Source organism: Cyanistes caeruleus, chromosome 13 (assembly GCF_971803275.1).
Source record: "Cyanistes caeruleus chromosome 13, bCyaCae1.hap1.1, whole genome shotgun sequence".
Classification (NCBI taxonomy): Eukaryota; Metazoa; Chordata; class Aves; order Passeriformes; family Paridae; genus Cyanistes; species Cyanistes caeruleus.
Genome location: NC_141713.1, coordinates 2,971,847 through 2,998,833, shown reverse-complemented (window position 1 = coordinate 2,998,833; position 26,987 = coordinate 2,971,847). Strand labels below are relative to the sequence as shown.

The window sequence follows — 26,987 nt, the reverse complement described above, 5'->3', positions numbered from 1 at the left end:
TATAGAGGAGGTGACATAATGTAAATTTTGTAGGAGGTACAGTGGAAGCCCAAAGGCATCACTTTATGAATGTGTAGAAAAGCATAAAGAATCATCACCTTTCTATGGGCTGATTGATTTCTTTGAATCTTACAAAATTTCACAGCTAGGATTAAATTCTTGCGTGGTTTTCTTGGAGACAGTTCCTCAGAGGTGTCGTAGAACAATTATTGTTTTCTGAAACAAAAGGGCACTTCTGTTAAAAAGCTTATCTCCTTCTTATTGTGAATTTTATTCGAAGTCACAGAGCATTCATAAGCTGCTGGTGTGTGTCTCAGAGGTGGGACTGGATTATCCTTCAAACATGCCAGAGGGTGCCTATTCTCTCCTGCTAAATCTAGAAATGAGCACTGAAGAGGGGTGTTATGGTGGAAGGTGTCAAACATTACATAATTAGGGACAACAATGCTAAGGAAAGCTTCCTAAAACTTTTTAGTAGCTTTGCAGATATTAACTAACTGCACCTTCACAACTTCTTTTGAGGTAAATCAGTTGTAACTTGGTGACTTTCCACTGTCCAGGGAAGCACAAATGGACACGGACAGTGTGCCTGGAAAAGGGACCTAAATACTACACGAGGGACCAAACAAGTAACCACAACATATGACTTGTCATTTGGAGTGGACCAGAGGCCCCTAAAGCTGTACTTGGCAGGTGCTGTGGTGACCCTGCAGCTCACAGGGCATTCTATTTTATCAAAAAGAAGCTGCCCACAATGGCAGTGACCTTTGCAACCCCGGCTGGGCCATGTCTCAGCTCAGATCTGACTCACAGGGAAAGCTGCTGCCTGCCCTGCTGCTTCCTGAAACCTCAGAAAGGCTGTGGTGTGAGTAAGGGTTGGACTGGAGAAATCAAAGGCTCATTTAACAAGAGGGACTACTCAGGAGCAAGTGCAATTTTATAGGGCAAGTTTCACAGCAGTTTGAGTGGTGGCAATTCAAGGTTGGCCAAGAGCAAATGGAGCAGTTTATCCTCCTGGGATACACTTTGTGCCTCCAGCTTTGCCCCTGGTTGGCATCAGGGCAGCACATGTGCAGAGATGGACTTGATGGTCCTGATGGGTCCCTTCCAACTCAGCCTGTTCTCTGATTCTATGATTTCCTCACAGTTCTGCACTTTGTTGCCTTAAATGTGAAGGGCAGGGACTTGTAGAGTGAATAACTTTGTTTAAAAATCTTTCCTGCTGAAGAGAGGAGGAAAGGAAAATCAGCACCACTGATACAAGTTTGTTCCTCATGAAATCACCACATAAACCTTAAAACCTTCCCATCAGCCGTGTGTGGGGACAGGAGCAGCAGCTGGGCCTTGGGGCACATTGTTCTGTATAACAGGGGAAAATTACTCACAGCCTCTGTCCTGCTTTTTCCTTCCACACATCACCCTGTAGTAACATTACCCCGAGTGTTTCATGGCAGTGTGGGGTGAGAAGGACCAGGAGAGGATCTGGGAGGTGAACTGAGCACACAGAGCCCTGGAGAGCTGTGAAGTGTGTCAGTCGTGTGAAGTTCTCCATAATCAGACTAAATCAGCCTTGAAGGTTTTCTGGTTTTCTTCCTGCTTGTTAAGCTGTGAGTAAATTCGAGTCCAAACAGCAAACTGAAAGAGTTCCTATGAGCTAAAAAAGCAGAAAATAGAACAGGTTTTGTATGTGAGTCAGTCTTACTGCAGAGTGCCCTGCAGAAGGAGAAGTAGGAAATGCTCAGCAGGAATAGGAAGTGCACCAGTAAGGCAGTAATAGGCTTGTATTTTTAAATATTTAAATAAACTCTTCATACAGAAGTGGTGCAATCTCACAAGGGGCCAAGGGCTCCTGCGGAAGGCTGAACATGCCTGTGGTTAAACCTGCCCTCCTGTGCAGAGCTGGGTGTTACAACATCTCTCCAAACACAACCTGCATTTCAAAAAGGGGCAAGGAATGCTGAGGCATTTACAATTTTCCTGACAAAAACCATCAAAACTAGCCTGCTCTTGAACTTGAGGGCTGTATCAAGGAGGGCAGAGCCATTGGGAGAACCAGTGGTACAGCAAAGACCTTGGGAAGTTAATTGAGCAGAGAGTCTGACCTGAGAGCCAGTTTGATTTACAGGCAGCAGTAAAACATTGATCTTTATCTGAGCTGCATCTGGAATTATTTGCTGCTTTATAGCTTTATTTTTACACCTTGATGTTAAAATATATTTGTGGCGTATTGCATTGAAATGTAACATATGACAACTCTATCAAGCAGCCTGGAAAAAACCAGGGATAAGATGCTAAGGTAGTAAAGAAAATCCTTTGCACTTTGAACTTGTACACAGGGAATTCTTTACAATGTTCCTGAGGTGTGATTTATGAGGGAGTTTTCAGGTGAGGGTTGATTCTGGGGTCATGGAACTGCTGTCCTCTGTTTCAGTGGGGAAAAACACAATTGATAGTGTTCACACCAACTCAGCCTTTACTGGGCCTGTAATTGATGCATTGTTTTGACAGAGATGTTGCAGGTGATTTTATACTTGCATTAAGAAAATGCTATGAATTATGGGGTTTTATCCTCCCCAGAGCCTATGAGGGCCTTACCCAAAACCCATTAAATTCTTTGCACTGATGTAATGGGATCTTCAGGGATCCTTACAGCATTAAGTCTGTGGTTTGTTTGTTTTTCACTGTTCTGATCAATAATGGGGCTGCCAGGGCTGTGCTTGCAGTAGGCAGCGAGTTGGGAGGAACTGTTTGCAGATGAGGGGAGAGGGGATGAATTTTATACCATTCAACTCCCATTCTGCTATATAGAATCACAGAATCATGGCATTTTTAAGGCTGGAAAAGACCTGTAAGGTCACTGAGCCCAACTGTTCCCCCAGCACTGCCAAGCCCACCATTAGACAGTGTCCCCAAGTGCCACATCCACACAGCTTTTAAACCCCCCCCAGGGATGGTGACTCAACCATGAAGTCTGTCTCTTAATAGGTTCTGTTTCAGATATTACATCAAGTCAGGCTGATATTTAATTCCTTCCCTTAATCCAAGTCTGTGTGCTCATTAGTGGGTCAGCAATTGCTTATTTGCATGATTATGTATCACCACAGCAGCAGCTCTTTTATGTAAGCTGCTGATATTTTCACAACAGAAGTGTCTCCATGTTTTTTAATTTGTGCCTTGCCCTCACTTTATAGGAGCTATTTTAAAAGTCTTTAAGTTTCAGGAAAGGCTCTCACCCTTCCAAAAGCCCTTCTGCAGTCAGAGGGACTCTGGGAGTCAGCAGTTCATGCTGCTGGCAGGACTTGGGGTCTGGCATGGAGATGCACAGTGGGAAACCTGGGGCAGATCCTCTCTGTTCTGGCTCTCCCTCTCTGGTTGCAGAGGGCAGCAGATCCTGGGTGAGCTTCAGGAACTTCTCATCTGCAAAGAGAAGTCCCATTAGTGTCACCCAGGGGTGAGGGAAAGGGTCAGTCTGCCACGGGAAGAGTGGTGGGAAGGAGTAGGGACCTGGGGCTGGGAGCTGGAGGAACAGCTCTATTTCCTCTCTAATAATCAATATGTGACTCCCAGGAATAAAGACTGGCATTTCAGAATCTGCTGGGGAAAACTCAATCCCAGGCTGTCCCCAGCTCCTCTCTGTGCATAGCTGAAAATCATGGAAAAATAACGAACCAAAGCAGTGACTCAAACAAGAAGTCTGGATAAATTTAGCACAAATATTCTTGGTATGTTTGTGGTCACTGTGGAAATTGCATCACTTCTTGTTTTAATGATCAAAATATTGCTTGGAAAACTGGCATGGCTACCCAAGAAGAGCTCAAAATGAAATCCCTTAAAAGCAAGTATGTCTTTGGAACTGCTTCACCTGCAGTTAATTTGTTTTGGGAGTTGTTTGTTTTATTCCTGTTGTGGTTAAGGAGTTTTTAGACTGGAGGTTATTGCTGCTTAATTGAAAAGCCACAAGGTTTAGAGCTGATACACTCTGCAGCATGATTATCTCCTTCATATAAAAGTTCTGTCTGGAGAGTAGGATTCAAAAAGAGTGCTGGTAATTGCTGAAGACAAGACCTCCTCCAGAATCTGCCTGCACGTCTTTCTGTCTTTCACATCAAAGAGCCTTTGAAAATGCTTTTATTTTTGCATCAAACAGGAACATTTTAATTTTTTTATTTTTTTTTCACAACAGTAATGGACAGGATCCCTCTTCAGATCTCATACCTAGCTTGAAAAACAAATGCCTGGCTCCTTAAGTGAGCTTGTCATCCTGGTCCATGTTTTGCACCTTGGACCTTTTACACAGTGGAAGGATGGGAATAAAAGCTGCCAAATCAAAGCCATTTACATGGATAGGACCAAGTTCTTGGATGCAATGGATCACAATTTGTCAAAGGTTGGTGGGAAGGGGATGAACTGTGCCCTGCCTTATTTTGCTCTCTCTGCCTTGGAGCAGACATGTAAAAATGCTGTGAGCTGCAGCAGGGTCACAACATGGACATAGGAGCCTCCCAAGCAGAGTCCTGGGTGCTGATATTCATAGGCACCAGGAAGACAAAATACCTCCCTGCAGAAGCAGGCATTTCTGCCACTTGTAGGTTTTGTCACAAGTAGGGGAAGGTTTTATGGGTTTTTTTGGTAGCCCCATTAAAGCTTTGGTGGCTGTCTGAGCAACAGCAGAGGATTTCCCATCAGGTTTCTCTTCTGCTCCAGACACAGTTGTTCAGGTGATCCTCCCTCTGGGACAGTCTGTCCTGAAAACCAGGATCTTCTCTGACTCTTGTGGAAGAAGAGTCAGAAGTGAGAAGTGCTCACATTGAGTTCAGTAGAAGCTGGAGTGGAGCCTCATTTTCTTCACTGTTTTGTGTGGATTTTTGTTTTCTTTTCCAGACTAACCTGTCCATCCCTTTACCCTGGTGCTCTTCCCAGCTCTGCACTTCCTTTGGCTCTGCTGTTGCAAAATTGTCGCTTCAAGTTTCTTCATGCCAACCATGTCCAATATCTTGATTGAATTTTCTTTTCCTCTGCATGCAACACTTTTACTTAAACTGATGCAGTGTGGTTGTCTTAGTGATAAATCAGAAGTGAGGGTAGCAAGGAGTATTTTATTAGTCAAGCAGGCACAGTAAAGAAGCTCATTGAACTGTGTCTAACATGTACTAAGCTTGGATTTTGCTGCGTGGGATGTTTTCCCCCTCAAATTTCTTGAAAGGCTTCTTCCTTTAGATGTGTCTCCTGCATCTATCAGGTTTTTTTAATAAAAAATATTCTCTCATTCTCCAAACTTTATTCAAAGTAGCTGGAAGGAATGTGTGGGTCAGTGTCCTCGTGTCACACTCCTACACCTTATGTCTTTCTGGAGAGACAGATTTTGGCTGCTTTTGTGCTCTTATTTGTGTCCAGCAGTGCAATTGCAGTGCTGTAAATGGGTTTTCTATTGAGGAGAGTGTTTACATGTGTTATTAAAGGGAAACACAAGCTTAGGAGCTGCTTTTCCCAACTCATAGAAGGTGTGGGATTGCTGGATGTGTCTTTGGGGGAGCTGGTAGAAGATTTGTGTTAACAAGAGACCTGAGCAGGGACCTTGGGCTCATCTTCCTCTCACTCACACACAGCAAATCCCTCCTGAGCCCTCCACATGTAGCCTCTCACAACTGGGGCTAAAACTATTTGCTTCTTTCTAAAGCAAGATTTAAATATGTGTCTAAGCAGCTGAAGTGGGCTGGCCATGAGGGGATGCTTCCCCAGTGTGAATAATTAATATTTTCATTTTTTTAGAAGAAGAAGAATTTTGAGCAAATTATTTTTCTGAAAAATTGAAAACATTGGTGTGTGGGATTTTTTCCCTTCTGATGAAAGCGTGAATGTAAGGGAAAAGGAAAAAGTTCAGAAGAAAGTTAGCCATGAAATTTTATTTTCTGGAGTTTCAAATGAAATCCAGTCTTGGTTTGGTTTCGTGGCTATAATGTTTGATTCAGTTGGACAGGAATGGTCTCACTGGAGACGCCTTTCATCATTTAACAATCCTCCCTTTCCAGCCATGCCTGGAAACGAATGCAAAGAAAAACCAAAAGTGTTGTTGTACTTCTGCATGCTTAATGTATATCTTCCAATTTAAAATTTGGAAAGCAAGAGTGGCATAGCTGGCCTTGCTGCAGAAGCATATTTCTGAATGATTCAAGCTGTAGGATGGGAACCAAATCACTGAGGCCAAAAGACAAAAATAGAAACTTTCACTCCAGAGCTGAGTCATTCGTATTTTCAATACAGCAACTCTCTGGCCATTTGGAGCTCTCAATAGCTTCTCTTTGGGGGTGGAAGTTAACAGCATCACTGTTCTCTGTGGGCTTTGCTGATCCTTTGCCCCCCAAAGAGGGCATTGCTGGAGGGATGGGAGGTATTCCCACCTTCTGAGAGAGGCAGTCTGTGCCCTGTACTCACTAGAGGACATCCCTGCCCCACTCCCTCCCTGCCCAGAGGGAATCACAGTCCTACTCCTCTCCTGCCAGGTACAGCCCAGAGCTGTGGAAGTGGAGCTGCACTTCACAACCAACCAGAGGGGACCACCCTATCCTCTTGCAGAGGAGATGCATGTCCCAATCCCTTGTTCCTTTTCCATGGCTAGCTGCAGGTATCATTAGTGACCCTGGATCTGTTTCGCACTTTCCAGCATGGTTTGCGCTGTGTCATTATGGGTTTGTTCTGACAATCACATTCCAGTGTAATTCTTTGTGCTCTCTCTGACCCCATTGCCTTGCAGTGCCTTTGTGCAGCCTCATTTGTACTTCAGCAAAGAATAACCATCTCCGTTTTGTTTTAGTTTCTTGGACAATACAAGCAATTCCCAGAGTCCCAGGAATCTGGGAAGTGCACACACAAATGCAGGAGATCTGGCAGTGCTGGCGCTGCCCTCTGATACTGCTGAGTCCCAGTGTTACCAGGATTTGAGGCTTTTCTGTTCCCTCTTCCCTCATTATCCTGGATGATGAAGAAATGATTGTGTAAGTGTGGAGCTAAAGCCTTTGGAGCCGTCTGTTTCTCATAATTCCATTCTGGAGCCCAGTGAAGAGGCAGGAATCCAGAGCATTTTTCCACCCGGGACTTAATATTTTCCTTTCAGGCTTGCATTAGCAAATGGTGTTTTTTTCCTTGCAGGTTAAAAGTGTTATAAATAGAAAATTTCCAATGATTCCTGGTGATAATTGTTCACTTGACACAACTGTACCTAAAACTGTCAGTGTGCCCTGGGTGCTTGCTGGAAGATGTTCAATGCAGATCAGCACGACGCATGTGTGGTGCTGGCATGTAAACAACTTCAAAATACTTCCAGAATCTGCAATAATAGTGAAAAAGATCCCTCCAGAGCTGGATTTTTGCCTTTGGAGCATTCCTCTACATTTCATATCTGGTTTCTTTTGGGGTTTTAAATCACCTTTTGGGGCAGTGAGCATTGATTGTGAGTTCTGTTGTAGACGTGGGTGGCTTTTGTGCTCAATACATCATCTTTTCCAGTGCCTTTGGCAGGCAGAGCTTAGTGCAGAGCCACTCCTTTAATTAGCTGAAATAATGGATGTTTGAGGGAAATGGAACCACAGGAAATAGGCAGAAAAAGTGCTGTCCTGAGAAGCTGGCACATCTCACTTGTTGTAGGAAATATTAATTAGGGTCAGAGGGGCCATGACCCAGTTCTGGCACTGACTCTCCAGTGGGGATTTGGAACTTCCCAGATAACCCATCTTGTTCTCAGTGTCTTCTCACAGGGGGATTTATTGGTGGTTCTGACCATTTTTGAATCCTGACAGGAACATTTTAAAGCAGAATTGGTTAAGCCACATGTATTTCACCTAAATCTGAGAAAAGGTGAAGTAGATCATTGTCTTCTTGCTGCAGGATGGTTTTGAGGCAGCTTCTGGCAGTGTGGGCAGGTGGGGGTCACAAGAGATCTTGGTCTGTGGCTTTATCTTCTAAGAAATTCATGAATGAAATGAATGAACAAAATATTTTAATTTTTTTTAATTTAAAAAATAGGAAACCTTGAAGTGTCAGCTAATTAGAGAAGAAACACAAAAGATACCTTTGCTTCATAAAGCATTTTTACCCACTTCGGCTGACTGAAGATTTTATTTATTTATTTATTTATTTATTTATTAATGAAGAACCCAGAGCTTTGGATTTTCTTCCTTGGGTTTGGGATTAGATTTTTCAGTATCTCAAAAATTTCCAGAGGACTGAAAATTTTTTCTAACCCATTGCACTACGAAAGTGCAATGTAGGGCAGATCCATCATCCTTTGAAATCACTGGAGGCTTCCCGTTGGCTGCTGCTCAGTTTGTTAGCCTGAAGTTTTCCAAAGCAGCACAAGATGCATGAGTCTGTTGCAGAGACTCAGAAATAACATGGCTTTCCATTAATTTTCAGCTGGGCAGAGCTTTTGTGGAGTAGTATTGAAAAATGTTCAGTGACACCGGTGAGTTTTGGAGTGTTTGGAGGTGCTGGCTTTAAATATTCAGCACATCTTCAACCTCATCCCTGTCCCATTTTTTATCTGTGCTGTGGCAGTGCTCAGAAGTCAAAATGGCAAAAGATTAAGCTGGTGAAGGTTAGCTGTAGCCATCTGGTGCTGTTGAGGAATTAAAGTCTGAGCTCAGCCCGGAGAGGCTGCCTCCCTGCCCACCCCCATCCCCACGTCCTCTGCACCAGAGGCTTGGATTTCGCTGTAATGGGACATGGAGATGAAAATATCTGTCAAGGCTAAACTGTGGTAGTTAATTCAGACAAAGGAGCAGCCAGCCAGCCATTCCATCCAGTGGCCACTGCAGGAGCTGCTGGTGCTGGAGCAGAGGTGGGTGGTTATCAGTCCCAGGAATTAACAGCTGAATTGGGCATCGATGGGTGGGATGCTGTGCTAAAGCATCAGCTTGATTTGCTCCCGTCTTCTGGAAATACCTGCACACATTATGACAAGGTCAGTAGCAGTTTTCAAGTTGTATTATTCTTGTAATTCTGTTCTTGGAAGAGGTTAGCATCCTGATTTATCCTGGGTAAAGCATCTCATTTATATTTTTTCTGCTAAATGAAAACATCCTACCTAGTTGCCGAAGAACTGCTGGTTATCGAAGGGCCAAATGTAGCATTTACAAACTCTTGTGAGTTTATGTGTCAGAGATGCAGTGATTTGGGCTATAAATACAATAATCATCTGTGCATTGTGCTGCTTTGTTATGCAGCTGTTTGCTGATTCACAGCACTGACCTGCAAACCCTCCCCTTTTACTAATGGCATACTGTCAATTTAGAAATTTTACAGGGTTTTTTTTTTTTTTTCTGTAGTAATAAGGCCTGTGACAGGGTCTAACTACACATGACCCTAAAATTCTCATGGTACTCTTTATTACTAAAAAAGCTTATTTTTATTTTGTTTCTCTGAGCTGGGTCAGCAGTGTATACCTTGTGCCCTTTCAATGGCAATAAAATAACTGCTTTTTTACTGATAACCTCTGGTTTCATTGGGATATTTTCTAAAAGAAAGTGAGGCTTGCCCTTAGCTTTTATAAAGGGTTGTTAGGGCAAAGCTAAACTTAAAAGGTATTTCCAAAGTATAAATCATTGAAATCAAGAGAGAAATAATTGCAGAGTTAGTTGTTTTTGTACAAGCTGTTAAGTGGTGTGAGGAATAGATGATGGATGCATTTTTAGTGTCAGCAGATGCCTCCCCTTTTCCCCTCACAAACAGCCCTGGGTTTGCTTACAGCTTTTCTAGTAGAAAGCAAGAAAAGAGAAGAAGTTGTGGATCTATGGAGAGATTAAACAAATATGATGCAGAGATGCAGAGGCTGCATATTAGGGAGTAAATTCCACAGCCTTATTTTAATACATATTCAAAGGTGCTAAAGAACCCTCTGCAGTTCAAATAGGCTTCATTTCTCTGCTTTTTGGTGGCAGTGCTCTCAGAGGAACCTGTGTCAGCACAGGAACTGCCCAGATCTGTGGGCAATAAAGCAGAAACTAAAGGAGATAACAATGGGTGTGCGAAGCTTCTGGAATTTCTTGAATAGTACAGGAATATCCCACAAGTCCTGCTGGGATATCCTCCCTTGCTGTGCTGGTTTGCACACAGCAATGTGCATAGTGCAGTAGCACAGACCCTGTTGTGCAAAGTGCAGGAGCCAGTTCCTAAATCCATAAAACCTAAGAATTAAAAGCACTTTGCTACGTCCAGGCTCAAATGCTGAGTGTGTTGCACAATCAAGTCCAAAACCAGAGGTTCAGTGTTACTGAGCTCCAGTATTGCTCTCCTATCACATTGCTCAAGGCTGGCTGTGAGTGAGTGACTGACAGGAAAGCCATTAAAGCAAGGAGTAGGAGACACGTAAGGTTAAAAGCAGAGCAGAATTTCTTTGGATTTCAGCCCAGATTTCTGCTAAAAATGGCTGTTGCATGTATTGGCAAAATTTTATTCCCAGCCTACATGAATGCCACTGCTGATGATAGGTCAGTCCTGCATCTTGTGGAAATAAAAGTCTTTAGTCAGTAAAATGAAGTTTTCATCATTTATTTCCTGCCCCCCCCCACCCCCCACTGTTGAGTAAAAATCAGGCTTATAGAACATGCTGGTTCTTAATTTGCCCTAGTATTTCAGAAGCCAATATATCATTTACTAAGTCACCAGGCAGTCTTCTATGAACTAGGTAATTTTGTTGGTGAGATGCTTAGCTTTGCCTTGGATGGCGTTTGTGTTTTTTGGGAATTTGGGAATGGATAGCCATTCCTCTCATTTAACCTCTGAAAGCTCTGCTTAAACCTGGCAGCACCTTGTGAGTACAGCTGCTGGTTGAGGGCAAACTTTTTTATCTGTATCTCACCAGTTTTGCTCTTTTCATGCTTTCAGTTTATCGTCACTACTTTTTGCTGGAGACCTTTGGCAGGTTCTTCCCTCAGGCCTTAGGCAGAAGGTCAATTTACTCTGCAGAATGGAATCACAGAAAGGAGGTTTTGGTGTAAGAAATTTGAGAGATGGGTAGCATTATCTTGCTGCCAAGAATATTTACTATAAAAATACTGGTTTCAAACACTAGAATTGCCCAAATTTCTTACACTCAATGTAGAAACCTTCAAGTAGAAACCTTTATTAAATTCTACTTGATGGACATTCAAGTGTTCAAAAATGAGCAGTTTTGATTAGATTAGTAAAAATTTGCCTAAAACAAGACTGAAATTGGGTTTAAGGACTAAAATGAATATACTGAGGACTCTTCTGGGAATAAACTCCATGGAGCCAGCTGTGACTTTCCAGTTCCTGGAGATCCCAGAATTCTGCACCTAACAGATGGCCAGCCCACGTTCTTCCAGTGCTGGTGGCACCAGGGGTTGTGACTGAGCCATTGCACTGCAAAAGACTTCAGAAATTGGGGGTGGGAAAAAATGTAAGGGGAAGCCCAACACATTGGCTGAGTTGTTTTGTGAAGTAGTCATTTGGCAAAACACAGAAGTGGTCTTGGAATTAGGGTCAAGAAGGCAGAGTTCCTCCTTCCCTCAGTTACAACCCTGTGACCCTTCTTGTGCTGGTTTGAGTGGGGCAGCTCCAGCAGGAGAGGTGGAAAAGGCTCCTTTAGGGGGAGTTCTGTGTGTGGGAGGCTGGCTGGAGACCTCTCTGCTCCAGGGAACGTGACACCAGGATCTGATGAATCTCTGACCATGAGATTCTTGTACCTCCACCCTCCCAAGCCATGATTTAAAATCTAAGAGAGATGGGAAAGGCTGTGCTTTTACATCTGGAATGGCTGCAGATGTGGGCCTTGAGTGATAGTCCCCAAAATCAGGATTGAGGCTGGAACTGAGTAAAATTTGTCCCTCCTTTCTGCAATTTGTAGGAAGCAGATTGAAGTTGCTCTGCTCTGACAGCCTTGGTTTGCTGGGCTCCTTGAGCAGGAAGCTGAGGAGCTTTCCAGCTGTTTTGTATCTCCGATGTGAGGCATTTTTTCCTCCAGGGGGAATTCCAGAGCTCTCTAGGTTCAGGATTTCATCACAGGGTGCCAAATGGGGAGGCTGCTTGTTCCAGTAACTGCAATGTTTGCTTGGATCTGTACTTTTTGAATTTCCTTAGTCCAGTTCTGAGTTGTTTTGACTGGAGAACTACTTTGCTTTAAGGTTCCCCCTTCTATCATCCTTTAAACATACATGCCTAAGAATGTTTTTTTCCCCTATCTTTGGTGTCCATCAAAATGAAAATGAAATCATATGTAATATTCTTAGTGATCCCTTATAGGTGTGTGGTCTGCTTTAAAAGGGTGAACCAAATGCAGAAAGAATTTCTTTCCCAGTGTAGTTCCTAAAATTACAGAATTACGAAAGCACTGCACCCATTAATGTGAACTCTGAGATGCTCTTTATTGTGCTGTCATTTAATCCCACTATCATGGGCCTTGATTTCTGGTCCTTGTCCTTCACACGTTCTGCATCATCCAGGAAAGGTTATTGGTGAGGGCACACTTTTAATGGCACGAACCTCTGGAGCCATCTCCGATGTCTGAGTGATTTGAGCTTCGATAAATAATTGATGAGAAGTCTTAGTCAGAATCTACTGACTGCATTATTCAAAGATATTTACTGACAGTTATAGATTGCTCCAAATTTACTTCTCTTTCCAGACTGCATTAAACTAGGCCCTGCATGACATATGTGTTATTTAAAAAAAATAAATCCTTGTTAGTACATGTGAAGAACTGTGGGTTTAAGTGCTTTATTTAACCAGTTACAAATAAACAATATTAATTCATGATGTTTTAGCAGGAAAAGGCATTTTGTTTTCAAGTGGAAAATGCTTTTTTCCTCTGTCTTGCTTGTTGTCCAGGAGTGGACCTGAAAACATCTTGTATTTCAGTGACTTTAACACAGCTTTCCCTGTCCTGGTAGTTGGGGAATAGTTGGGTTTGAGACTTCCTTCCTGTCTCATTAGCCATCCACCAAAGCATCTTCTCTAATTGCTTCATCTTTTAGTCTCTGACACTTGAAAGCTTTTGGCTCCCAACACCATTTAGGAAAAGAAAGTCTGGTCTAGGAGATTCTCCAGAATTGATTAAAGTGATACTGGACATTTTGCAAAATCTCCTTTTCCTTTTTTTTTTTCAGAGTAAAAATTTCCAATTTCTTTTATTTCACACTCTTGGAGGTACCCAAAATTCTGATTGAAAATGCTGAAGGACAATGGGATTTTATCAGGCTGTTGTCAGGAGTGAAGTGTGACTAAAGCAAGGCCAGTAATACCAGATTTGCCTTTCAGATTCCTGGCTTTGTCAGAATTCCTGCAGATGCCAATCCCATGCAATTCCTTCTCTTCCCTGGTTCCTCAGCAGGAGGAGGAGTGTGCCAGGCAGATGAAGGGTTCATGTGTCCATGTGTGTGAGCTTCCACACCTTCCTTTGGAAACCACCTCAGGGAGCCGTTGGGGAACTCACTGTCCCTCTCAGTTTCATGTCCCTGTTGGGAAGGACTTTAACATTTTATCACTTTCTTTTATCAGGCTCTTTACTTTTTAATTGCATGAAGTAAATATTCCACTGAAAATCACCAACTTCTTTTATTCCCAGGATTCACAGGAGTTGCAGCTGTGCATGAGTAGTGAGCAGGTACTTCTCCCTGACTTCTCTTCCCTGTTTTTCCTGCAGGAACTGTGGACATGGGTGGCAAACAGTCCACAAGTGGCGACGTCTCCGTCATCCAGACCCCTGTGACAGAAAGCATCCAGGATGCCTACAAAGCTGGGGACACCAGCAAGGCCCAAGAGTTGATTAGGTTGTCCTGTGAGGAGACTGCACTGCAAGTAGAAAAGGTTGGGTTGGGTTATACTGCTCTCTTAGATTTCATTGGCAAAGATTGGCCAAAATTTCAAGATGCTGCAGTAGTCTGTAATTTTTTCACAGAGAAAATCCATTCAGTTGTGTGGGGCTCTGCAGACACGTGCTCAGGGACACAGTTTGCCCTTGGAAACACAGATCAAGAAGATGAGACAGACCTCAGGATGCAATGTCTGTAGGAACAGGAGGCTGTGTGAGGAGGGGTGCTGCTGCTGTGGTCACCAAAACAGGGAAATGCATTTTTCCCCGTAAAAAGGAAGCAGTTTATAGACTTACCAAAAAATGTATTCCCCCACCAGTGCAAAGATAGTTAATGGCTCCCTGGGAAGATTCTGCTGCCTGTGTGTGGAATTTTACCACAAACTCTGTGCTAGCTTCTGCACTGCTCTGCCTTCAGAGCCCTCCTTTTGAGCCTGCTCTTTGCACAGAGCTGATGGGAGTGTTTTGGGAGGGTCCCTGCATGTCAAGGGCAGTCATATTGGCCATCTCCCAAACAGGTAATACTGCATTTTGCAGCTGAGCTGTGCAAATGTTTTTTCTGTTGGTCCATGAAAAACAGGTTTATACTCACTGTTCTGTGCCTCAGGCACTTATGTGAAAAACCATACAAAAAACTACAATACAAACCCCAACAAATTAATATAATAAATTTATCAACAATGATTACAATGCCCACTAGTGTTTGTGACGTTCCCAATTAACCACAGCGACAGTGGACATGCCTTGGCGTGGGCACAAACAAACCCATACAGCTCTAAAAGTGCTCTTTCTCTGCCTGCTGCCCTGAACAGAGAGTTTATTCTGCTGTGTTTCCTTCACCAGTGTCAGCTTTTAGGCATTGCAGCAGCATATGGAGATCTGCAGGCGGTGAGGTACCTGCTGAAGGAAGCGTTGGTGGTGTTACCAACAGAGCCCAACGATGACAATGCAGCGGTGGTGGCTGCGTATTTTGGGCACAAGGACATCGTGAAAGAGCTGCTGGATTCTCTGCGTGGTAAGCCCTGGGCTGACCCTGCCTCTCCTCAAGTTTTTAAGGAGCTCCAAGCAGACATTTGGGGTTTTTTCGCGTTCTTTGGAAGGGGAGGGGTTTAGTCATGGGAAAGTGTGTGGAGGGATCAGATCTCTGCTGTGCTTGAAGAAAACTTCCTCCCCTGGGGAAGAGAAACATGTACATAAAAATATTCCATGTTTGCAGACTGGAAGTGGAGGAAGATGCCATTGAGACAGTTCATCCCTGTCAGGCCTCACAGCTGGGTAACATCCCAGACCTACAGTGAAATTAGGGGGTTTTCAGGATGCAGCAGCATCCCGCTGCTGATCCAACAATATCAGTGGGGCTGGCAGTGAGTGGCCTGTCTGGTCAGGGACACTTTGGATGCACAGCTGACACCCACTTTGTTCTCTGCTTGACATTTTGTTTTGACGTTCAGGGGAATTCCTTCTTTAGAATAATTGCTATGTTTTACTTAAATTTTATTATAGTAATTATTTTGGAGCGGGACATTTTTTGACTCAGACAAGATTCCTGAGGCAGCAGTGGGGGCGAGGGGCAGAGCACAGCTCTGACTCAGGACCAGGAGCTGTGTTTGGGTCCCCATTGCTCTCTCAGTCTTCTGTGAGCTTGGCAGCTGCTTCTCCCTGGGGCTTTCCATGAATTTGTAGTCCAGAGGTCCTGCAGAACATCTGGGGCTCATCCTTGACCTCAGACACTGCAGTAACACAAGAGCTAAGCTGGCTTCTGCAATATTTAACCTGAATATAGCTCTAGCTCCTCATGGGGACTAAATAGTTGCCAGTGGCCTCACTGAGAACAGGAATAACCTGTTGGGAAACCTGCTTATTTGGTGTCCTGTCGGAGCACTGGTAAGCAAAATAAATGTTCCAGTTTGGGGGATGCAATTAAATGTAGTATTTTCTTCAGCCAGAAAGGAAGCTGAGTAACCTAGTTGCAAAAATTAAATTATATTAATATAATACACTGAGTAATGAAAAGTGACTTAAGTAGTTTCTGGAAATTTAGTTTACAAGTCACCAAATTCCCTCCAACTCTTGCTTCGGGGGGGTCAGAGGAGGAGCTCTCTACAAACAGCAGCTTTCAGAAATTTTCATGCAGGACCTTCCAACTGTTTTCTTGGGAAGTTACACAGAAACCAATCACAGGGCTTAGGTATAAATTGCATAAATTTTCAATTTGGCTGTTACACTGCGGTGATTCTCCCTGGAACAGTGAGAACTACTTGTGGCTTACAGCTTAAGTGGAGCCCATTTTTTGCAGCAGGAGGGTGAGGGATTTAGTGGAGTTGTTAAGAATGCAAAGAGCAATGTAATTTCCACATGGATAAGCTGTAAAAAAGCCTTGACATGTTAAACTTGGGCTTGTGGATGTTCCTGCAAGTGTTTCAGAGAGGATATGAATTTATAAAGTATATGGAGATAGTACAGGGAATCGGGGGAGATTTGGGGACTGCTTATTGTTAGCAAAAATAATTCTGTCTTGGGCATTTAGGTGCATGCCCAGAATTAGGCACACCTAGAGGAAAGTGGTGTTCTACAGAGAAACATTATTTCTGAGGGGAAAAAAGCAGTTTGAGAATGACTAAAACATCAGCAAATTCATGCAGAAATCAGAACGTGGTGTTTTAGTTTTTAGTCTTAAATGACAATTGTCTGACTTTACTATGAATTAATAGTAAAGAGTTGACCTGAAATGAAATATTTAAAGGGGAAATGAAAGTTTTTGTGGGAGACTTCAGATTGCAGCAAAAACAAGCAAAAACAATTCCCTTTTTGTTGACTGAAGCATTTATTTTGGTTTTAGTCTTCCAATAACATGAAAACTTATCTGCCATTCCCAGTTCCTTGTATTCCCTCTCATGAACTTGGAGGAAGTAGCCAATCTTGGGTGTTTGGGTCTAATGGCTGTTTGGATCTGGATGCAAAGCCAGACCTGATCATCTCTCAGATGTTTATTTATCTGCTGGTGTTTTAGCAGAACTGTTGCTCCCTTATGATTGCTTAAGTCAGGGACCGACAAAATATTTCACCCATTAGCTGTGTGGGTAAAGAACAGTTAAACAAAGCTGAAAACTTTGTGCCTGATCAGCTTAGCACCCTTCTCTGACACACTTTTGCAGTGTAACCTGTTCCTTTTGTCCTCAGGAGCTTCACCCTGTCCCAAACCCCATTTCACAGCCATTATCTGTGGGTATTCCTCACACATCCCAGCCCAGTGGCACTAACTAAGTCACATTTGGTACGTTTTTGGCAGGTCCTAATACTTGCCAGCAGCTCCTGAACTGGATGCTGGCCATAGCCTGCCAGCAGGGCCATTTGGACATTGTCAAGCTCCTGATCCGTGCATACAGTGCTGACCCAGAGAGCTGTGCAGTCAGGAAGAACGAATTCCCTGTCCTCATCCGCCTGCCCCTCTACGCTGCTATAAAGGCAGGTGTGTATTTGCACGCTTCCACATTTTACCCCTTTTCTTCCAGGTCTTCAAAGAATGGGCTGAGCTGTTTGCACACAGGATGGTATCCATGGCTTGTCTGGAGTTGGATTTCCAACAGGATGAATTAAAGTAAAATTGGCTCTGAATCTTTTGACTCAGCCAGATTGGATTCAGGGTTTTGTGAAGTTAGATTACTGTAAATACTGAGAAGTTGAACTCTCCTCTATAAACTCCTAGGGAAAAGACCCTTAAAAACCAGAATCCTTGCAAGTAAAAGCATTATTGTTATGGACACTCTGGCACACATGCTTGATTTGGGCTGAATAATTTACACTTCAAAGCACAGCTGTGTGTATAGTTTAATAAGATGGGAAAAAAAGAGAAAAAAGGAAGAGCTTGGGCCAGCACTTTTACACAGTGTCTTTGCTGTCTCAGTTTGACCAAACTGAGTCCTGCTACTGGAGGAAACAGCCTTTACACAGTTCAGTTTCCTTTTTGAACACCCCCCCCAGTTTTTTTCAGAAGTGGTTATTTCCCAGGATTTCTGTTCAGCTCCTTGCTGGTTTATTTACATGAGGTGAAGGGAGCAAACAATCTGCTTTTCTCCAAAGGGAATGAAGATGTAGCCGTGTTTTTGTTGCGGAATGGAGCTTTCTTTTGTTCCTACATCCTGATGGACAGTCCTGAATCCAGCAAACACCTTCTGAGGAAGTATTTCATTGAGACAGCCCCACTACCAGGTAGTGCTCCAGCAAAAACAGTAAGTAACCATTTATCTGCCTGAGGAGATGTTGTTTTAAAGGGGCATCATGTTAATAATTGATAATTGCCTTTGCATGCTGTGTGGCTGCTGATTCTTCTCCTTAACTAAGAGCTTTGTGGTTTGCTGCCCTTTTAGAAAGCCTTACAAGTGGCTTTGATGCTGATTTACAGGGTGTAAAATATCAAGGCTTTGAATGGCATCACAGTGCAAGACACAGCAACAGCTTCTGTGGGGCCATTTAAACACCAACCAGGCGGTGCTGGGGAGAGGAAACACCAGCTTTGGGCTCAAACTCTTCCAGAGATGAAGCTGGGCTGCTTCTAGCACAGATTTCCTCTGTGCCCCCAGGCTCATCGCTTCCTTTAGGTTTCTGCTGTGCCCCCTGGTTGCAGAGTGATGCCACAAGCTCTGTGGTGTCTCTGAGTGTTGGTGTGGCACAGAGCTGAGCATGGGAACCCTTCTGTGTTGGACAGTTTAGGTAAAAATGGACTTGGGTGGCTTTTTGTTAACAAGGAGCATGAGCAAAGCAGTGATCTGCTGAGTATCTTCCCTACTTCAAATCCTCAGCAGTAAAAAAGTGTCTCCCACTGGTACTGTTAGTACTTTGTAGGGAAGCACACAGTATTTTGTATTATTTATACTGTTTTCCAGCAATTTATTACTAGGTATTTTTAATTTTTCCCCCTCAACATGTACTTTAACTCACACTGAATAGGAGCATCAGATCCCTGAACTTTCAATGCTTACAGTTTTCATCAGGTCACAAAAATTTTGCAGTGAAAAGATGTCCCTAATCAATCCAGTTGAGTACCTGTCTGCTCAGCTTGTAGCATTGCAGGCTGTTGGTTCTGCTTTGGTGTTAAGTAAAAATAAGGAGAGAGGTTTTAGTAGCTTTAGAAACTTCTCCATTCTTGGCTGTTTTTCTGCCAGAATCCTCTCACTGGGTTCCTGTTGATTCCCTGAGTGTTAGACCACATAAGTAAGCCTGACTTCTTCAGGTTCAATCAGTAGATTTAGAGCCCTCCTTGTACTACGCTTAATTTTGTTGATGGATAAACAAAAGGAATCTAAATTCTAGATGTGAATAAGAGTTGATAAAATATCTTTCAGAAGAAAGAAAAAAATCCAAATGGATAATTCAGCATGAATAAACTAGGAATAAATGTTTGAATCACAGGGAAGAGGTCTGTTTTCCATGTGAATTTGCTGGCAGTATTTAACTTAGCTGCTGTAAAAATGACTCAGCTTTGCTGTTGTCACACCCTGAGTGAAGAAGAGAGCAGTCTTCAAACATCAGCTAATTGCCAGAAGGGCCTGGTTTAAAAAGAAAGAAAAAGAAAAAAAAAACAGGGATAAAACACAGAAACTTGACCTTGATTCTCCTAGTAGCTGTTTATTTTTAATATGTTTGCTTATTTAATGCTTTCTCTTTGAATTCATTTTGGCAGACTGGGACAGATTTGGGAGGATCTGTCCTAGTTTGTCTGCAGAGCTCAGATCTTTGGGAAGTGACACTCACACACCCTGATAACTTGTTTTAAAACACAGCTTTGTGGCAGCTGCAGACAAACTGCCTCAGTGCTTTCCTCTTGTCTCAGAGGGTTTGTCCTGAGATGGATTTTGCACTGGGAGGAAGCAAAACCATTCTGTGTGGAGGTTGGGATGTGTGTGGCAGCCAGCTGCATGTCAGAAAGTTCTCCCTGTGCACAGGGAGGGCAAACCAAGCACTGGTCATTTCAGAGGAAGCCCAGAACTTCAAAAGGCTTTGTCCTTTCTGTGCTATCTCTGAGTGGAAACACTTGAGCACAGCTGAGCTCCAATCGATTTCACAGCTGTGAGTGCAGAGCTATGCATAGAATGTGCCTGGGAGCTGGTTTTGGCTGCCACACCTTCCAGGCAGCCCTTGCACCAGCAGAGCTGCCCTGTCTCAGGCAAGAGGAGTTACATCTCATTTTTCTAATGTCTGTTTCTCCTTTTCTTGTTCTTTCCTGGCATAAATTTGTACCCACACCAAACCACAGTTTTGTTAAGGAGAGGAAGTGGCCCATTTTTACAGGAACAGGTAATGAATGCCAGAGAGCCTTTGCAGTGAAATGGCCAGGCACAGATTCCAAACTTCAATAGACACAGTCAGCAGGGAGATAAATGTAACTTTCCAGTGTGTACAGTGTGAGATATATTTAATTTTTCCATTACAGGCCAGAGAAGAGTTTTGTCTGCTGTATTTTCCCTAGGAAATATTTTACCAATAATTTTAAATTCAAGCATACAAATGTATGTGTGTGTGTGGGATCCTCCTCTCATTTCTTTATCCTGGTAATCTCACTTACATCACCATCAGCACAGAGCTCTGCAGCAGTCCCACACAATATTCAGAGCAGAGTTGTTGATGGAGGGACCAGATCCCTGTCCTCAGATTATCCCATCTACAGCAGGAACTAGATTCTGATGGAGCACATCACGTCATTTAGGAGAAATGCACAACAGCCTTTCTTAATCACCTTACCAGACAGCCTCAGATTTAAGTAAATATTTTTCATATTTACAGTTGATCCTTTGCCCAAGAGCAGCAGGGTTTCTTGCTCCTGCACAATTTCCAGTCCTTTGCCCTAGTGCATCCCCTGTAGTAGAAGATTTCAATTTAATCTTCAGGGCTTGTATTGAGAAATTCTTCCCTTGGCAAGAGAGAGGAGTCTACAGAGGTTTTCTTTGGCCTTCTGAAGAGCAGAGAGGAGTCTACAGTCAGCCCTGAGCTAACATCCTCTGAACTCTGTCCCTGGTTGAGCACCAGTCCCAAACAGAGAAGGGTTGGGCTGAGCCCTGAGCTCTGCAAGTTTGGCATCACAGACCTTTGGCATCAAAGAAACAGCTTTTCTGGGAAAACAGTGGAGATGATTAACTATGAGTTGGGGTGTAAATCCCCTCTCTTTGTGGCACTGCTCTCAGGATTTCTTCCACTTAATTAACATTCTCACTGCAGGGTCCTGAGCCAACCAAACCGCTGTGGTAACTCCACTGATACCAGGTTCCTGGTACCAGTTGAATTTGGTCCAATGTTTTTAAGTTAGATAGGGGGGTTTGGCTGGTCCTCCAGTTTGCAGAGACACTGTCTCTGGACAGTGGGCAAGGACTTTGGATCCTTGTCTCTGGATAGGAAGGAGGAACTGATTGCTGGGATTCAAAAAGCTGCCTTGGATGCAGGACACCAACCTGCAGCACTGATAGCAGGTGCTGGATTTCACAACCCTGCCTGTGTTTTGAGAAGTCATTATCTGCATTCTACAGGTGTCTCATGCCCTGAGGCCACGCCTCTGCATTTTTGAGGGAAATGATACACGGACATCCAAATGCAAAATAGAGATGTGTTATCAGTCTGCAAAGAGGAGGAGCACAGACTCAAGGTCCTGCTTGCACCCCCTAAGAGAAGGCTGTAAGGTTTTATTACTGCATTGGATGGTGTACTCAAGGACAAGTTTTTTTCCTAAGCCGAGGGGTTTGTGGTACATGTTACAGGTGTGACAAGAGTTCAGAAAACTACATACTGAATTTTAAACAAGAGTTCCTAAGCAGGAAGCTGTTAAATATGCAGACTTGAGAAATCTAGCAGTCAATCAGGGTGTGTTTGGTGTGAGAGTGAAAGCTTTGCAGTGCAGCTCCCATAGGGTGCTGTGCACTTTGCAGTAGCAGTGGAGACTCTGAGTAATTTGATTTCTTGTTGCTGCTGGCTTGCTGTCTTTTACAGGAGTTGCCTTGTGGCATGGCAGTGGATGTAGCTTTAAACAAACAGCTGGAGCTCTCTGCCTTGGTTTCCCCAGTGGCACAATGGACATAATATTTCCATTCATATTTTCAGGGCTGTCCTAAGGCATCATGAGTGAAGGTTTGAAAAGCACAGTCTCTACACTAAGTACAACTAGTGTCAATATCTAAAAAATGCAACTCTTTGACCTTACTCTTTGTTCCATTCTCCCAAACATTTGAACTGTCTGATCTACATGACCAGTTCTGAGTCTCAAATAAGCATTTGAGACAGGCCTTTGTTTCCCTTTTCTTTCTGTCCCTTCCCCAAATACATTAATTTTAATTCTAAATTTGAGGTTGAAAGTCCAAAGAGCTAAATACTGGGCATTGGAAAGCAAATTAAACTTGCTCTCAGGTTCTTGCTGCCTCCTGGTGGAGAATTAACAATCTTTCCATTGAGGATGGTTTGGGGATAAGTTATATCAAAAGTAACAAGTTTATGGAAGTGTTTAGGGAATATAATTTTTAAAATGTGCATTTCAAGATTTGCAGTGTGCATTCAAGGATTGCAATGCAATGAGGTGGTCTTGAAAATGAAGCCCTGAGTTTTTTCCTTTCATTGATGACCACTATGTGTTCATACTTCCTTCTGTCCGAGCTGGACCCTGAATAATACAGACTGGTGAAGAAGTCCAGGTCCCCTGCTTGAGCTTGCTCATGATCTTTGGAGTGAAATCATGGAGCAGATACAGCAAGGGCTGCTGATATCCAGGCATGATTTCATCTCTGAGTCAGTTTAATTCCTAGAAGCAGATTGGAAAGTGAGCAAAATGTTTATGGCTGGCCTGTGCTCTGCTCTGCCAGATTCCCAGTGGTGGAGCACAGGCTGAGAGCAACTGGGGTTTCACTAATGTGGTTTTCTCTTCTCTCTTTGACACATGCAGGCTTTGTGTGTGAACTGGTCAAACCTCAAACTGCCCTGGGTGGATCTAGACTGGCTGATCGATATCTCCTGCCAGATAACTGAGCTTGATCTCTCTGCCAACTGCCTGGTGTCCCTCCCATCTGTGATCCCATGGGGGCTGATAAACCTGCGGAAGCTCAGCCTGGCTGACAATCAGCTGACAGAGTTACCCAGTGTACAGTCCTCTGATGAGATCATTTGTACAAGGTGTGTGCTCAGAGCTGAGCCTGCAGGGAGAGCAGCCTCAAACTGGGCTTGAGGGAGGCTGTGGAAGGGGAGAGCACATTGCAGGAGCTTCTTGGTCTGTTTTCTGTCTGCTGCAAGGTTTAGCTTAGGATTTGCCCCTCTGCATTCTCAGTTTGCTGTCATGACAGCTGTGAGGAGTTTTATTCCTGTTTTGTCTCATGTTGCCTCTGCTTTTTCTCTGGTGAGCCCCATCCCTCTAAGTTGGATCAGGGTGACATTTACTGCCTAATACCAGTGATTTGATCTTCTGTCTGTCCAGACCACCTCTCTCTGCTCCCTGGAAGGGTTAATTTTCTGATTAGGGTTTCATGCTTTGCCTTGTGAGGCACATTTCAGCTGCTTTCATTCAGAACTGAAGCTGTCCTGGTAAAGCAGATGTCTGTGGCAACAGGAGGCTTTGCAAGTGTTTTTCTGATGCCTGACTGAGATTGTTCTGTACTCACAGGTTACTTGAGGTCGACGTATCCAGTAACAGGCTCTCCACTCTCCCTACTGGATTCCTACATCTTAAAAACCTTAAAAAACTCATCGCTTCCAAAAATTATATGGAGAAGTTATTTGACGAGGAAAACAGTACGTACAATCCGGTGTTTGGCTTGCATTTCGAGACTGAGCTGTAGGGAAGAACACAAAAAGGTTAAAATAATGGCTTAAATGGCTTAAAAGCTCTCATGCTTATACCAAGGCCCCAATGTTTCATGTTTTCCAGCAACAAATTGGATTGGTTTAAGGAAGTTGCAGGAGTTTGACGTCTCTGACAACAGGTTGGTGGAACTTCCAACGGTTTTTCTATACTGCTTCAAGTCCCTAAACATACTGAATGTTTCCAGAAATCAGCTGAAAGTGTTTCCAGATCCCTGGGCCTGCCCCCTGGTAAGTTGAACTGCTCTGACAAAGTCACAGGCTGAAAAAGCTGTTAAAACAATGCAAAAAAAAAAATTACTGTGATGCTTAAAAAGCTGTCAGATGCTTAAAAGGCTGTTCTGTAGGAGTGCCCCTGCCAAATTTGGTTTATGGGTTTCAGATCCAGTCTTTCTGAGGTTCCACCCTGTTCTCACCATGTTGGTGGCATTGGTGGAAAGCATTTAGAAGCATGTCTTACATGGATGTATTAATTTTCTCTGTAGTTCCTCTGAGCAGAAGTATTGTTGGGATCATTTTACTAAAAACCCAACTTTCACCACAGGTGACTTTGCCCAAACCCATGGCAAGCTAGGACATTTGTATCCACACCCATCACTGTGACTTTACTCCTCATTTTCACAGGGACAGCAGGGGAACAGTATCCTTTGGGGAAGTGTTTATCTGTGGCTGAAAGACAAATGGGTGATTTTCAAAATAATTTTTGGAATACTTTTTGCCCACCAAGAAATTTCACCAGCAGTTGAGTGCATCTCCATAGCAAGCCCTGTGTGCCTGCATGCCCAATAATTTATCATGATATCTGAAGAAGCCATCTAGAATTAATTTATTAAAGCTTTTGACATGTGACAGCTGATCTACCACATTATTTAAAGACATGATTTCTACTCTGTAAGTGTGGGGCTTTCTGTGTTTTCCAGAAATGTTGTAAAGCATCTAGAAATGCACTGGAATTCCTACCTGATGCATTGACTGTGTTCTGGAAAAACCACCTGAGAGAGGTGGATTTTTCTGAGAATTCACTGAAAGAAGTTCCAGCAGGACTCTTCCAGCTTGAAGTAAGTGTCATTTCTTCATAGTTCTCACATTATTTTTCCTGATACTGACTCAGACCTCAAACTGGCTGCCTGGTTAAGGTAGGAGCCCACATGCTGGTTTGAACTGGTACAATTGCACAGAGCCCCCGAGCAGCTTGTCACCCCCTGAATCACCACATTCAGGCCCTCATCCAGTGAGATATATCTAGTTTCTGACACAGGTCTTCTGAGAACTCTCTGGATGTTTGTGGTTTGCAGAATTTGGGAGTGCAGTTTGGAAGACAAGCCCTACATTGTAGCTCCAAGCTCCAGCCATTGAAATATTGATGTACTCAAGTACACTCACAAATAGTTGTGCTTTTTCTTGAAAAATGTGTTGTATAATTAGGAGTTAGGCTTTCTGTGCTGAAAATAGCATGTTTGTATACCCTAAACATTCTATTCTGCTTGGGACCTCTATAATCTTAAAGGCTGTAGATTAAGTAATTATTTTCTGTGGACACCAAAGATCCATGGGTTTATGTCAGAATTCTTCAGAATTTTTGGTTTCACATGGTGTTGTTGATAAACCAAGCAGAACTTGGGGTTTCCTCCAAGCTTCCCTGCAAGATTGTGAAACTCAGGGTTGTGGAGAGAGAAACACAGGCCCAGAAGTGCCATGCTTTTCCCTGCTGGCCTCTGTGGGAAGGATGCAGAAGTGATGGTTCATATCCATGTCCAGTCCTGATCTCAGGATCTGCTGCCAAGATCTGCTGTAACAAGAGGGTTGAATTCCCTCAACTCTTTCCAGCGGTCCCTGCACATTTGGCTTTGCTCTCTGGTGGCTGTTTCTTTCCAGTTGGCATTTCCCCTGAAACGAAACAAATCCTATGGACTATTGTCTCCAAAACTTGGTTTTTCTGACTGCATTGAGAACCATCCCAGGGGGTGGGAGCCACCATGGCAGATATTAAACACTAGATGGTGCTTCCAGGGCACAATTCTTGGGTGCTGATGCTCAGAGAGTGCTGAGAGACCGTACAGGAGAGACCTCAGTGCAATCAGTCTTTGCTGATGTTTTCAAAGTTAGTGAGCCTTGGCTGCCCTAAACAGTGTCAGTTCTTATCCATATCTCTTCAGCATTTTATTCATAAAAGAAATAAATATCAAGTATTTTCAGTGCCCTGAGGGCCAGAGTGTGGTGAGCAAATAGAAGGTGAAACCCCATGCCAGGAGGTGCCCTGGCTTGGGCTGCTCCTTAGTTGTAGAGTTTGTATGGGTGAGCAAGGCTGTGCTCATGCTCCAGCCCTCTCCAGAAGGAGATGTGGAAGGGGGGAGAAATGGGAAGTGAAGTGTTCCTACAGAAAATGTATTATTTTTCTGTAGAACAGCAGTGAACTGTATTCTCCCTGGGAAAAGCAGACAGGAGGTCTGTGACTTGAAAGCACGTCATGGGACAGTCATTTGTCACTGTAGCTGCAGTGTAGTTTATCACTGGCCTTTGCATGGTTTGCAGAGGAGTCTCAAGACTGGGACTAGCTCAGTCCTTAGTACCATGTGTACTCCAGAAATGTGGTGTTAAGAGAAACAGAAATCTCCTCAGCTTTCTTGGCTGCTGCCTTCTAAAAGAACCAATCAAGCCGTGTCTTAGTTCTCTAGGCTAGTTTGCTTCTCCCTAGCTTGCTTCTCCTGCAGACACCTGACCCCTCTGAGTGGAATCATTCAGGTAAGACTCTGGTCAACTTTTCCACATCATGACCTGACCAAGACACCTTAACCTGGATGCTGCAGGTTCACTCAGGTGTCATCTCACACCCTTCTGCATGCTGTGGCAGCAGTTTTGGAGGAGTTTGTCTGCCACTGCTATTATGTCCCTTCTGGAGGCCCCCATTCTCACACTGAAAGGCAGTAAAAATGGAGAAATTAGAGAGAAGAGGCAATTTAAAAGGACTAGAGATCTCCAGAGTTTGTCATGAAGAACCACAGCCAGCTGACAATCACTAATTTTCCCCCCATGCACAGATCCACTGGAGAGAAGCTCCTCGGGCTCTCAGTACCCAGGGGAGTGGCCTTGGTCACTGTCTGGGGGGACACAGACACAGTAACTGAGAAAGAACACCCCAGTTAGACCCCACAGAACACAGTTTGTGCTAATTCTGGGACGTGCAGCCTCCCTCTCCTCCCACCCCTGCCCAGGGGGAGAAGTCTGAGGCATTGTACTTGCTCAGCCCCATGCTGACACTTGGAGAGAGCCCCACACCAGGAGCCAAGGGCAGTCTGAGCCCTCCTTCCAGAGGAATTGGAAAAGGCAATTTGTAAAGCAT

General features: G+C 43.7%; 1 protein-coding gene across 2 annotated transcripts in view; it reads left to right on the top strand.

Moving 5' to 3' along the window:
• The window catches only part of LRRK1 (leucine rich repeat kinase 1), a 73,176-nt gene that overhangs the window by 5,646 nt on the left and 40,543 nt on the right, over positions 1–26,987 (top strand). For both annotated transcript variants that reach the window (XM_086848832.1, XM_023933836.2), the window contains 8 exons: positions 13,655–13,818; positions 14,666–14,837; positions 17,112–17,291; positions 17,903–18,051; positions 22,740–22,966; positions 23,451–23,578; positions 23,715–23,878; positions 24,568–24,705. In XM_086848832.1, coding sequence (XP_086704958.1) covers positions 13,655–13,818; positions 14,666–14,837; positions 17,112–17,291; positions 17,903–18,051; positions 22,740–22,966; positions 23,451–23,578; positions 23,715–23,878; positions 24,568–24,705 — 1,322 coding nt within the window. The remainder of the gene's footprint in view (positions 1–13,654; positions 13,819–14,665; positions 14,838–17,111; positions 17,292–17,902; positions 18,052–22,739; positions 22,967–23,450; positions 23,579–23,714; positions 23,879–24,567; positions 24,706–26,987) is intronic.